The sequence below is a fragment of the Prunus persica genome, chromosome G1, assembly GCF_000346465.2.
Source record: "Prunus persica cultivar Lovell chromosome G1, Prunus_persica_NCBIv2, whole genome shotgun sequence".
Classification (NCBI taxonomy): domain Eukaryota; kingdom Viridiplantae; phylum Streptophyta; class Magnoliopsida; order Rosales; family Rosaceae; genus Prunus; species Prunus persica.
Window position 1 is genome coordinate 248,399 of NC_034009.1, and position 13,827 is coordinate 262,225.

Genomic DNA, 13,827 nt, shown 5'->3' on the forward strand with positions numbered 1-13,827 from the left:
GGGAGATATCAATCAGGGGGAGCATCCCAATTCTACTACATTCAAGGCAGATGCGCGTTGTACTCTTTTTTCCTTCGACTAGGTTTTTGTCCCACTGGGTATTTCCTAGCAAGGTTTTAACGAGGCAATATAAGCTCATCCATCACCATATCAATGATTCAGAAGAAAGTTTCACTCTTTTTCCCTTCGCTTTGGTTTTGTCCCACTGGGTTTTCCGAGCAAGGTTTTTAATGAGGAAACAATGTCATTGTATGGTGGACATCCAAGGGGGAGTGTTGTAAATGCATGAGTTGGTGGATGACCACCATACCTCTTAATATTCCACCGTTGGATTTTATGTAACTTATGCACTAAGTATTTGTAATTAATGCTTGTAACCTATATGTATATTGTAAATGATGGTATTCAATCTCCTATCTTGTAAGCTTATAAATAGGTGGTTCTACCAAAGATTTAGTGAAAGAATAAACATGGTGAAACTTTGTCTTTAGCATATCACTTCTCTCTACATTTTCTCCCTCTAGTTTTATAACAAACTTTATTAATTTTATTTGTTCATAACAAAGAATACAAATTTTTAATTGTTTATTGGTCTAATTGGTGCAAATTCAATGGTCAACACAGAGCCATGAATGTCACATCATCATTTAACAGAAAACCTGAGAGGAAAACTAACGAAAATATGAAAGTGGTAGTAAAATCAAAGTATAAGCATGAGACTGAGACAAAAAAAACTTCGTATAGCAAAATTTGAATTTCGAGAAACTTTCAAATAGTAAAGTAAAATTTACCCTATCTTTTTTATTTGCAAGTTCAAATATAGATACTTTCGTCACATGATTGTTTAGCTGTTACATAGTGACCACCAAATTTTTGTCTGTGTGAGAAATATAAAAGAAAATTACTTTGAAAAATCGTATAATATTTATATTTGGGGCAATGCAGCAAAGTTAAATTGACCATTAATTTTGATAATTTTTTTAATGACGTGGTACATGGAGCCCTACTTTTGAAACTGAAACCTAATTTGTGTTCGATACTGTAACTTTTTAAACACAAACATGTACCTAATTGAAATTATCTGAAAACTTGAGGATGTATATCGCAATTAGTCCGTAATTTGATAAACCAAACGTAGCCCCTAAACCAATCATATCATTTCACAAAATTTAAAAGGAAACCGCCTTAATCGAAATCCAAATTAATACAATTTATTAATTAATTACATATATACATATGTACTTCCCAATGGAATCGTCCTTTCATGAAACCTAAAACCCTCTATTTTTTCCCTCTTTCAAAACACCAAAACCCCCTCTCCCCCCAAACATCTTCTCATTCTTACTTTCGTTTTAAATTCTTCTTTTGATTTTAAATTTTTCGAAACTTTTCCTCGTTGTTGCTTCGCATAGATCTTTCATATATGGACAAGCATCAGGACGACCAAGATCGCATCGTCTCCACTGGTATCTGTTTGTTTTTGGGGAGAAATATGTGATATTATTGTGCTGTTTTTAAAAAAAAAAAAATCAATTTTTATTTGTGTGCCTGTGAAAAATCCGTCTTTGTATTTCTCTTCGTTTTTGTTGTTTTGCAATAAGAATTTGTGGGTTGCTGTTTTATTCCTAGCATTCATGTGAATATTTGGTAATTCCCAGATTGTGTTTTTCTTTAATTTGATGAGAATTCTTTATTGGGTCATTGCCACATGTAGCTTTAAGCACTTAGTGCCGAATGCATTATGTTTCTGGTCATGCTCTTGGGGTTTCCCTGTGGTTTAGTTGAATCTTGATTCCCCAAACCCTAAAATAGGGTTTTGTGTTTCTGGGTACTGTTATTGTGCCAAATGGCCAAGAGCGGATTGTTAGGAACACAAGTCACTGAAATCTCCTTCTGTAATGAAATTGGCGACTCACCATTGTTCTCCATTATTCGGGTGCCTGAAATTCATTTATGAAGAAATATGCTTTGTCCCCCCTAAAGAATTTTTTTTGTTCAGTTTAATAATGCAACTGCTTCTGTATGAGTTATGGTTTTAAAGTACGCTGCAAGCAACTGACTGAAGTAGAAAGCTCTCTTCATTGTCAACAGTTGGTGTATTATGTGCTTGATTTGAAAACATGACACATGTTCAGATCTTCAGCTCCTTCCTTTTGGCATGAGTTTTTTTGCACTCGATCAATATTGCTTGCCCTTGTATACTTTTGGATTGATGAGCGAGTACAGCTACTTGAGTAAGGAGAGAGTTAGCATTGGTGAGTAGAGGTACTTGAGAGGTTAGTGTTACAGTTGGAGGAGTGAAGCTATCTAAAAGAAAGGAGCGGTACCATTGGTGAGTGGAGTTGCCTAAGAGAGGTTAGGGGCAACCAATGGCCCATTGGGAAGGAAGTTACCTAAAAGAGGATGTCAATCTCTGGAAGCATATTGGCATACTAAAATCCAAATATCCCACATTGAGAAAGTTGAACACCTTGAATAACTGGTATCTGAAATCTCTAGTACCCTTTCCTGACAAGCTGGTTCAGTAGGGGTAAGTTGCCCATGGGTTTGAACAATCTGCAATCTGTGTGATTGCGTTCCCATCCTCTGTGAGGGTGGAACGTTGGATGTACGTAGGGGTAGACCTTTTTGTTAAATTATAATTTTTGTTTCTGTGGTATATACCTGCTGTTTCCAATTTTCTCCAACTTTCTCCAACATCTCTGCATATGTTGTTCGTCCGAGATACTAAATATCAATTCTGGATGCAGGAGAGAGACCTGTTAAGTCAGATATGGTGAAAGACCAGGTACTTGGTCGTGTATTCATTAAGAATGTTGTCTCTGTTTACTTTTGAAGGCTTTGGTAACTGTGTTTCATTAATTTTGTAATTTATTTTCAGCCAGTTTCTTCTGAAGATGAAAGAATAGTTTCAGTGAATCCTTCTCCTGCTGCAGTCATCACAGGGCCTTCAAGTGATGCTACAGAACAACCCAAGTCTTCAGATGTTGGTGGAGAACGTAGCACCCCCCATCCGCTTAATTTGTATGCATCTCAAGAACAGAGCATTTCATACGGCGGTTAGTTTGTTGACCCTTTTCTGCTGTCATTGGTTTAGGAGGATTACGAAGGTCTAAATAGTGGTGGTTGATGTTAGAAGTCAGTCTGATTCCTGTAAAATCTTATTGTTCTAGCATTTCCCTTGCAATTTAACCCATTGCAAATTGACCGTTTTCCATGCATAACATTTTTTTTTCGTGGAATTTCGTGAACTATGTTTGATGTTGACACATAAAATTCAGTGTGACAAGATATTGATGATGATAACAATGTTCAGCTACTCTTCACATCGTATATAATTAAAATCATGGGGGATCTTATTTTAAAGTTTGGACTGGTTTCAGGTTATGGCAGTAACACTGGTACTTGGGATGGATATTCTCAGTATCTTAATGCTGATGGAATGCATGTTGTATCACCAGTGAGTATAATCTTCACTTGTGAAATTCTTCAGATTTCCTTTTGAGTCAAACTTATTTGTTTTCTTTCTCTTGAATTTTTAGGTCATTTACAACGATAATCCATCTCTTCTGTTTCACTCTGGTTATGGCTTCAATCCTGAAATTGCATACGGACAATATTCACCAGTTGCTACACCTTTGCCTTCTGTAATGGTAGATGGCCAACTTTACTCCACGCAACAGGTCCCTTTCTCTCCATCTTATTACCCTCAGCCATCTCCTCCAAGTATGTCTCATATTTCTTCAGCTATTCCAGTTTCACCAACTGAGCTGATGACATCAGAAAGTAATAGGACTGACAACATGGCCTTTGGGCCAGGATCAGGTTACTTGGTAAATTTTAGATCATTTAGCGGAGGAGATCCGTCTGGACATCTTGGTTCTAGTGCCTTAGCATCTCCAGCAATTTATCCTCCACCAATGGGCATTCTTGGGTCATATGAACACAGTGTTGGGCAGGTTTGTTTTTATTTAATATTCACTATTTTCATTCCATGGTAAAGAGATGTTTCTAGACTGGAAGAATTGATACACCGTTAGTAGGATATTTTTGTTCACACTTACCTTATGAACACAACTTTGGGCATAATTATGTAGTTCCAGTATAGGAGGCATTTCTTTATTTTTTTTTCATGATATGTATTATAGTTATCATTCCCCATGTGATTACTATTGTTCTCACCACTGTTATTGCCACACAACCCATGTGTTCTTGGCATCATTCAAGATTTCAGAGATAATGGCATTAATGCTATATGCACTTTTTTTTTCTTTTCTTTTGGGGTGTGGGTGTTTGTAGTTATTTTTATCCCCAGGTATCCTGTGGGCGCTTCATAGATAGAAATGTGGGAGAGAGGTTGAAAAAGAAACGGGTGTTGTGGTAAGAAAAATAGATAACAAGTCACAGGTTCATTGTAATGATGTGCGGTTGTTTTCCTGGTTTTTGAGTAGAAACCCTGGCCAATATTTTATTTGTTCTTGTGAAACTTTTTATAATAAATGTTTTTTTTTCACCTAATATTATTTTCTTCATTTGAAATATCACAAGGGTTGTGATTCAAACTTTTAGGAGTTTGGTAGCTTTAAATTAGTTACATAAGACACCAAACAAATCAAATCAGTTCTTGCTCTTTTCTTTTACTGGGCCTTTAAATTGATAGGCAAATAAAACATATCATGTTTCTTGTTCTTGAAAGGGCCTTGCCATACAAGATTTAGGTGACCGATGTTTCCTTAGTAAATATAAACTTACTACACTCATGCTGCTTGTAAGATAAGACCATATGCTGCCCATCCAGGGGTAAAATTTTCTTGAATAGTTGAAATTCTAACCATACTTGAAGATTCATTCTTAAGGCTCATAACCTTTTGCTCTAAAGGTTTTACAATTAAAATCAAATGTGTGGACTCTGTTGATCATTTATATTTATGCTAATATTTATGCATTTCTTCTATCAAGTATAGATTTTTCTTTCTAAACCGTATCATAGTTATGCCAGCTGGTCGTGTTTTATTTGTGGGGATGACTAATAGATGACTATGATTTAATTTCAGATTTCTCATCAACAGGGCCCGGCGCATGGATTTGGATTGATATCAAGTTCATATACTGGACGCTATCCTCATGGTAGTTCTTATCAAAGCTCTAACTTTGGTGATGCTTCCCTTTCTTATTCATTTGGTAATGACCGGAACCGACTAACTGTTGACAAGAGCAGAAGAAGAGAGAGGGACTGGGACTCAATTTGTGTTTTCAATAGTTCACATGATGGCTTCAATGACCGTAATCGAGGACCAAGGGCTTCAAAGCTGAAGGGAAAGAATGCTTCCGACCAGAGTTCATATAGTGCTAAGAAAATGGGACTATCTGCTTCCGGAATTAACCTTGATTCATTTAACCGGCTGGATTTTGTCACGGATTACGAGGATGCAAAGTTCTTTATCATTAAGTCTTTCAGTGAGGACAATGTTCATAAAAGTATTAAATACAGTGTTTGGGCCAGCACGCCCCATGGAAACAAGAAACTTGATGCTGCTTATCATGAGGCACAGAGGATAAAAGGCAGCTGCCCGGTTTTCTTATTCTTTTCGGTATGCCCCTTTTGTTAATTTCCTAATTGTTTAAGCAACTGGCTTTTTTTTTTGTGGTTGGGGGTGTTTGGTGGTGGTTACATAATTGATATCAGCACCACAAAGTATAAGGCAGAAAGATACTAATTAGGTATTGATCCCCATTTAGAGCCTGGTGATAACAAAAATGTTTGATGTGGCAACCATATTAGTGCTTCTCTCTTTGAGATTCATGGAGATGACTGCAGTTTCTTTTATATTTCATTCTTTGGACCTAATAACTGTATGGATTCATGGTCTCTGTGTTGCACTAGTCCTTATCGAATTAGTTCTGTAAATCTCTGTTCCCATCTCTTCCCGTTGAAACAGTAGGAGTTTTCATGCCACCCCAAGAAATAAGCCGACTTTTAGGTCTTTTCTTTTGAAACTATAGGTACTTACAAGTAACTTGTTGCCTGTGCTTAAACTATTTTATATTCGCTCTTTAGTTATGTCAGTCCTCTTAGAGTTTGTTGGTTTACCACAGGTTAATGCTAGTGGACAGTTTTGCGGGGTAGCCGAAATGGTTGGATCCGTAGATTTTGAGAAGGATGCTGATTATTGGCAGCAAGATAGGTGGAGTGGGCAATTTCCAGTTCAGTGGCATATTATTAAGGATGTTCCTAACATTCGGTTTCGTCACATTCTACTTGAAAATAATGATAATAAGCCTGTCACTCACAGCCGAGATTGTCAGGAGGTAGTACATCTCTCTCCATCTCTTTGACTTTCATTTAGAAACAAAAACTCCATTTTTGTTTAGAACTTAGATTTGGTTTTAATACCTTGACATTTATTATATGGTTTCTGTTTCCACTTCGACCCTAGAGAAAGCCATTTCTTGGTTGATGTTTTTCATTATATTGGAATTTGTGTACTCAATGAAATTTCAGATGATCATATATTAATATTTGATAGGTTTCATTGATTGCCTTGGGCTTTCAAAGTTTCACAGTTGTGAATATATGGGTTTTTAAAATTTCACTTTTAGTGTGAAAACACAATATATTGAAGATGTAGTAGGCTAGTAAGATTATGTCATGCATACTAACTAATGAAGATTTCAGTTGTGGGTGGGTGATTTGGTAAGCTAGTAGGATTATTTTCATTTTTGTAAAAAATTTTGCATTCATTTTTTTGTAGAATTCAAAGTCACATGTTTGAATAATGTCAGGATTATAAGTCATTTATGATAGTCAATTTACCAGTGTTTCAGCGTCATGGTTTGTCGTCACAAAAAGTTTGATCTTCTTTCCAGAAAAATAAAATTAAAAAAAAGCTCTTATGCAACACAACCCTTGCTGCGTGATGTTTGACCAAATCAAAATTTGTTTACGGTCTCATATGTGCAGGTCTTTCTGAAAGTATGATGTATTGCAGGCATTATCATGAGTTATATATTGCCTTTTGCTGGAAAATTTCATGCTTTTCATGATAGCTTTATTTTAGGAGCTACCCTGTCCTCTCAAACCCCCTTCAAGTGGGGTGGATCATGTTGGGTATGCACTGGGTGATTCGGGTTGAGGATTGTCAACCTAAACCATCTGACTAGATAAAAACAGAGTTATAATTTAGGTTCAAACCCCAAAACCTAGAAATGAAAAAGCAGTTTCTTTCACAAATTCAGAATTAACTAGAGTGGTTAAAAAAAATCATTTTACACATATCAATGCATGTATCTCGTCTAAAGAATAAACACACCAAGTTTGAAGTGGAGTTGGAAAGGCTTATCTAGTGGTAATTGAGCACTCTTAACTTATGCATCTTTCACTTTAAAAAATGGCTTTCCAAACTGTTTCTTTTTGTAGGTAGGCTGGAAGTTCTGGGTTTTTGCCTAGTCTAAGGTTATCTAGTATGAAGTGTTTGAAACGATAATCTCAGTCCTGACATATCAGTCACAATTTTTTTTTTATAGTACACATTTCTTACATAATGCATTCAATCTGTTTCCTTTTACCTCCTTGTCTACGTTTGGCTTGTCTGCTGATTTAGAGTTTACATCTGCCTGACATTTTCTTTCTTGATGGTGAAATATTGTTAGGTGAATCTGAAACAGGGTATTGAGCTGTTGAAAATTTTCGGCGATTATGATGCACGGACATCTATTATAGATGATTTCGAATTTTATGATGAGCGGGAAAAATCCTTGAAGGAAAGGAAAGTTAGACAACAAGCTTGTTCGACTACAGATGGTTCTGATTCACTTGCTGTTGATTCTGTTAAGGAAATCTCTAATAGTTTTGATGAAGCCCTGAAGTTGAAAGGAAATAGTAGTGAAGAAGTCTCAGGAACTGAGCTTAACATTAGCTCAAAAACAGATGCTTCAGCTATATTTGAACATGATTCTGTAGACCAAATATCTGATAGCTTATCTCAAGTATTGCAGTTGGAAAAGGGTGATAAAGAAATAGTAGGACAATCTGAAAGAAGTGGTGGACACCACAGCGAGTCTGTTGACAAGAAGGTGGCAACAGTTGTATCAACTGGAAGTGCTTAGGCATTTTAGATGCATGTGGTGACAGCACTCTACTGTACCTTTGTGATTTTATGAATTGCTCACTAACTGACGAAGTTTGAGGTGGTAATTTGGTCATCTCGAGCAGTCAGGCTCCAAGCTGACTCCGTAATTTTCCCTTTTCTTTTGTATTTTTTTTTCAAGGTAAATCGTTGAGAGTCATTAGGTGGTGGTACTCCAGGCATGCTGGGCAGGAAGGCTGTTTGGTGACACCCATTTTGTATTGAAGTATTTTTTCTCTTTCTGTTTTTTCTTTTTCATTGTTTTGTTTCAGGGTAGATGGTTTTTGGCGATGTGGAAGTAGTTGGATGAATGCAGGTTGTGGTGGGGTGTCTGTATACTATGTCTGATGCCTTAGTGGTTGTAATTTTAGAGTTGTTTACTGGTTTTCTATTGGCGGCTGGGTAATAGAAGAATTTGTGATGTTACCCATTTGGGAGGTAGATCAATAAGGAAATCAAGAAAAATGCAATATTACACAAGATTTTCTCTTCTCTTTTTAATCTCTCTCATCTCTGTTTATATGATTAAATTTAGATTATGTATAAATAGTTAGGCTGCGAAAAAAAAAAAAAGAAAAAAAAAGGGAGAGTTGTGTTCCAGGAATTAATACCAGAATTGCAATATGTTCTTTCTATATTTGTTTGGCTAATCTAAAGATATAATTTGCACCACTCCATCTCCATGCGTCGTTGGATTGGCTGATTAAAAAGCTTGCATATTTTCAGGTAAGCAATTAATGCATTTAAAGATTGTCTTAGTCGATCATAAAACCCCAACCAACCAACCAACTAGAATCAAGATGACTATTTGTGATCGATTTAAACGACGTCTTTAACTTGCTGCTGCCAATGTAGGTATGGCCCAGAATGATCCATCGCATCCATCGATGATCGATCACTTGCTCACTCTTGTTCATCATCAGAAAAGGAAAGCAAACGCGAAGCTCGGGTTTCCTGCTCAAGGGGAGCAATGACATGTGTCTCTGGTGCTCTCTCTCTACAGCTAAGCCTCTACCAACTGCGTACCAAGGAAGGAGGTGCATTTATTTACGATTGCAACCCGTTTCTACTCCTACTTCACCAGTTTCATTTCAATTGTCTCTCCATGTTCCAAAATTGTGATTCAACTTAATATTCCCTGTTAATAATTTTGACAAGAAAATTAAAAACAAGTCTTCATCGATGAAGCTGTGAATGCATATATAATTTCTCTATGTTAAGGGTTCCTTATTGTAAGAAAAGTGCACACATTCTTCTTAGGGCTACTCAATAATGTATTTTAATGGTTGAAACCGTCTATATTTTAAGTAATACTTGCAATCATCCAGATCCAAAGTGTTATATGGTCATATAAAATCTATAACAACTAAAAATTGTTTGAAAAAACTGAAAAGAAAATGTGGCTAACAAAATGGTTAAATAATTACCGATTTAGATTATTTTTTTGCATGAATAATTCTTGAAAGAGAACTTGAAAACTAAACGGTTTACAACACATAAATAAGATGTTTGTCTTTTCGTTTTTTGGTGTGCATTAGCCTAAAACTTGAGAATTAAAACCTAAAAGATCAAATTGTGATTTTTGTCCTTGGTTGAGTAGATTCAATTATTGTGACTTAATATTTTGTTGCAATTCAAGGATAATGGCTTTATATTTTGTCGCACTTGACTCGTGGGTGGCATATGTGATGATAATCCAACTTTTTGGAGGTGTAAAGCACCTCACATGTGCCACTCAAATACTAATTTTATAAAGATAAATTGACGGAATTAAACCATATTGTCTTTAAATTATGAAAATTTGAAACTATATGGACTAAAGTAGAAGCTCACCCATAAACTACAGGACCAAAATCATAATTTAAGAAAAAGTTAAAATCTAACCACTTAGAGCATCCACAATGAATTCTCTAAATCATATCCTTAGACAAATTTTAGGGAGGAATTGTAAAAATACAACTCCAACCATGCTCCATATCCACCTCTTAAAATAGGGAGACTTCTATGAGCTCTTAAATCTGATGAGAGAGAAAGGACTCTTAGTGGCTCCCTATAATTTAATGCTGCTTTGTTACATATGCATTAGTAAAAAGACAGCGTCTCGACTCATCGAAAGTCGGGGTTGAGGAAGTCTTATGCAAAAATGTTTTTCGATTGAAGGATATTGCGAGGTAAAAGGAGTGAAAAAGAAGTGGACTGGACATGGAAGTTGGAGAAGGCATCTTAAATTCATGAGATTGATTTCCAATGAAAAACAAGTCATGCCAGCCATTGAGGATCATTAGTCAATCTTCCTATTAGGATGGAAATGCTATGCAATTTTTGAATGTTGGATTGCTGCAGCAGCATGCGCACTTTGACCTGACCTGGCTGCGCTCACGCTAATTATGCGAGTGTACCAACCACCATTAGCTTGTAGTATGATTGTGACACATGTTTTAATTACCTCCAAAATGGTTATACATTTGTTGAATTTTGATATCCAAAAGCAGTGACTTTTAATTCTAGGATTGAGTAAAATTCAACTTGTAAACAGTTGTGTACAATATAATATCTTGCCGATCGATCGATCGTGAACATGATGGAGGAGGCACTAGGAAGCTGCGTTGTTAATAATATGTTTATTATTAATTCTTAATTTCTCCATTATACAAGCTTTAGCCCTGATTAAACACGTACAGTGGACATGAAGAACAAATACAAGTTACAACAATAACCAAGAAAAAGAAAAGGATCCCAAAAAAAGAAGAACCAAAGCCTTGTTCGATTGTTTTATGTATACATCTGCAACTTAGCTAGATAATTAAATAGACAAGGAAGGAAGGAAGGAATTGCACGTCGCCAGCCAGCCCTTTCAAGTGAAGTTAAGCAGTCTTTTTGTGAGGAAAAAGGCGGACGGGGAGGCCCTTGGCCGGCATGGGGAGAGGGTCAACGACGATCTTCTCATCGGGAAGAATCTTCTCCCACTTGAACCTCTTGACCAAGTTGTGCATGAACACTAAAATTTCCAGGCGGGCATACTCTTTGCCTGGGCACATCCTGGGGCCTCCTCCAAAGGGCACAAAGGTGTAGGGTGCTGGCCCATTTCCTTCGAATCTTGTTGGGTCGAATTTAAATGGTTCCGGGAAGTAATCTGCGTTCTTGTGTGTTGAGTTTGCACTCCAATATAACTGCACCAACCATCATGTTCATGTCATTAATTATTTATTAATTAAGTCAATTAAACATTATTAATACAAACAATTAAGTTAATATGATATGATAGAATGCGTACCTTCCAGCCCTTTGGAATGGTGAAACCATTGAAGACAAAGTCAGCCAAGGCTTCCCTGAACGCTCCTTGAAGAGGTGGTGCCAATCTCAGCACTTCTTGGGCTACGTTCCATGAGTATTTCATCTTCTGTAGGTCATCCCAGTTCAACAACTCCCCTGGGGCTTTGCAACTCAGGATCTCCATTTGCTCTGTTAATCATTTCAAATTAATTACATAACATTGTTAGTTAATAATTAATGAATTTAAATAAACCCCCAAATTGAAAAAGGTTAAATATGTAATTGCAAGAGAAGCAGGTAGGCAGCTGATCTTATTTGACTATTTATATAAAAATCTCTTTTGCCGACCCAAGGAAGGCTACAACTTACAAGAAATAGAATATATTAAATATGGTGATGGGTTTGGTTTATGTTCATGTTTATGTTTATCCAAGGCGGCCAAAGGTGATTAATTAATTGACTCACATCGAAATATCTATTGGTCGACTATTAGTGTGTGTGTGTGTGTGTGTGAGAGAGAGAGAGAGAGAGAGAGAGAGAGCAGTTCCCACTTCATTAATTGACCATAGGAAAAATGAAAGCTTAGATCTGCAAAGGTTTTGAGATTTGATAGAAAGAGCATCATAAATTATTTCGACTTTTAATTACTATATGGAAAGAAGTAATTGGAAATTAATGAAAGAAAATGATTGACATATATGATACGTACCCTTGTAGACCTCATCGTAAATGTGAGGAAGCTCAGCAAGATACTTGACAATGAAAGTGCAGGTAGCGCTGGCCGTGTCATGCCCACCAATCAACAACCCCAAAATCTTATCGGCAATATCGTGTTCCTTCATGTGAGTTCCATGCTCATCGCACAACAACAACATATGTGACAATATGTCTTGTGTTGGGGACGCCTTGCCCTCAGCCAGATCAATCTTCCTCTGCTTGATGATCTTTGTCAGCTCCTCTCTGATGAAGTTGGACGCCTTGATGGCTTTGTAGAACGGAGTTCCGGGGAAGTCCAGAGGCATCGATATGATCCCGGACGCCAACAGGGCGAATGGATCGCCTAGCCTTGCTATCTCCGTTGCGTCCTCAAGGCTAACAAACAACCGTGCAGCAAGCCAAAAGGTGTAGCTGTTGAAACGCACATCATCAATTACACATACAGTAATTAAAATCAATGTAGACCCGCTCTATTACTTACTAATACTATAATCATTTATTCTTTACATGTTATGTTATTAAACTGGTGATTTTAATCACATTGTTAATCTATATTCTCGGTTAATATCTATCAGTGATCTAAATTGCTAATTTAGAAAGAAAAAAAAAACAAAAAGTAACATGTCATATTGTTAAATAAAATATTTACTTCTTGGCAAGGGGGAAGACTTCAACTTCCTTCCTGTTTTCCCAACCATCAGCAAAGTGCCTCTGGGCAACAGTGTCCATGATCCCGATGTATCGTTGGAGAGCCTCAGGCTTCATGAAGTTGGGGAGCATCTTTCTCATCTTCTTGGCCTCCTCTTTGGCGGAAGTCTCTTGGGAAGAAGGGAAGACCTTGTTGACAGAGCTAGGCCACCATGCAGTGACAAGCTTGTTTTCATTGGAGAACAAGAACTTGTTGCAGGCAGCGCCGCAGAAGATGGCAGCCTTCTCGCCGAAGATGGAGGTCTTGAAGACGTCAGATGAGTACTTGGTCATGCGGTCAAAGATGAACTTCTCAGGGTGGCCTTTCCATCCTGAGGCCAAGAACTCATAGCTCTCACCAATCACAGGGTAGCCAACTTTGCCAGGCGGGAGGTTGTTTCCGGTGAACTGAGCTCTGTGGCGGTAGAAGAGCGCAAAGAGAGAAAAAGAGATGAAGGAGACAAAACCCAAGAGGAGGGTGAGATAGAAATGCTCCATGATTGATTAAACTGTTGTGATCAGTGTTTGATGAAGAGTGAGAAAGGAGCTTTGTGTTTTGTGGGGGATGAGTAAGGAACGTGCCTTTGAGTCTGTTTGAATGGTTTGAAGGAAGTGGATCTCATATGAGTCGTTTTTATAGGCGCTTTGTTTGTCATGTGTGAGTGGAGGCCTTGCCTTTTGGGGGTTGGGTGACTTTTGGGAGAAGAGGGTGGCAATATCAAAGTCAAATTAAGCTCGCTCTCACTTTTGTTGAATTTTGTTTGGGGGAGCTAGGCAGCATGAATGTGAAGTCACACTGGCCATTATTATTATTTCTTTTTATTTTTTATGTGCCAACAAGTCCATTCCCAAATCCCAATTGCACATCCAAGGCGTGTCCAATCAAAATTTACAAATTTAATATGCCAACTTGTTGTTTCATTTTTTACACAAAACAAGTAGGAGAATCAATGTAAATATTACAGGCTTTGTTGTTTCATTGTTTGGGAGCATCGGGTTCAAATATTACAGGCTTTTTCAGTAC

The 13,827-nt window shown here is 37.2% G+C and overlaps 2 protein-coding genes across 7 annotated transcripts; one reads left to right on the plus strand and one right to left on the minus strand.

The window, feature by feature from the left end:
• LOC18790863 lies at positions 1,170 to 8,627 on the plus strand. Of its 6 annotated transcripts, none has more exons than XM_020554810.1 (9): positions 1,170 to 1,466; positions 2,751 to 2,788; positions 2,882 to 3,059; positions 3,384 to 3,460; positions 3,543 to 3,726; positions 3,820 to 3,959; positions 5,055 to 5,591; positions 6,097 to 6,309; positions 7,651 to 8,627. In XM_020554810.1, the coding sequence occupies exons 1-9, from the start codon at positions 1,424 to 1,426 to the stop codon at positions 8,104 to 8,106; spliced, it is 1,866 nt and encodes a 621-aa protein (XP_020410399.1). In that variant the 5' UTR covers positions 1,170 to 1,423; the 3' UTR covers positions 8,107 to 8,627. The 6 variants fall into 6 exon arrangements, with proteins under 6 accessions (XP_020410399.1, XP_020410400.1, XP_020410396.1 ...); XM_020554811.1 differs by having other exon boundaries at positions 3,826 to 3,959; XM_020554807.1 differs by having other exon boundaries at positions 3,543 to 3,959.
• On the minus strand, positions 10,729 to 13,408 carry LOC18791516 (beta-amyrin 28-oxidase). The gene is made up of 4 exons (XM_007222680.2): positions 12,766 to 13,408; positions 12,109 to 12,527; positions 11,401 to 11,588; positions 10,729 to 11,296 (listed from the first exon to the last, which is right to left on the minus strand). The coding sequence occupies exons 1-4, from the start codon at positions 13,299 to 13,301 to the stop codon at positions 10,991 to 10,993; spliced, it is 1,449 nt and encodes a 482-aa protein (XP_007222742.1). The 5' UTR covers positions 13,302 to 13,408; the 3' UTR covers positions 10,729 to 10,990.

Excerpts from the sequence above, each read along its gene's own strand:
- LOC18791516 (XM_007222680.2), bottom strand. The coding sequence starts at position 13,301 with ATGGAGCATTTCTATCTCACCCTCCTCTTGGGTTTTGTCTCCTTCATC. Across the intron at positions 12,528-12,765 it reads GTCTTCCCCCTTGCCAAGAA|CTACACCTTTTGGCTTGCTG; the intron begins GTAAATATTTTA and ends GCGTTTCAACAG. Across the intron at positions 11,589-12,108 it reads TTACGATGAGGTCTACAAGG|AGCAAATGGAGATCCTGAGT; the intron begins GTACGTATCATA and ends AATGATTAACAG.
- LOC18790863 (XM_020554807.1), top strand. The coding sequence starts at position 1,424 with ATGGACAAGCATCAGGACGACCAAGATCGCATCGTCTCCACTG. Across the intron at positions 3,960-5,054 it reads ATGAACACAGTGTTGGGCAG|ATTTCTCATCAACAGGGCCC; the intron begins GTTTGTTTTTAT and ends ATTTAATTTCAG. Across the intron at positions 5,592-6,096 it reads CGGTTTTCTTATTCTTTTCG|GTTAATGCTAGTGGACAGTT; the intron begins GTATGCCCCTTT and ends GGTTTACCACAG.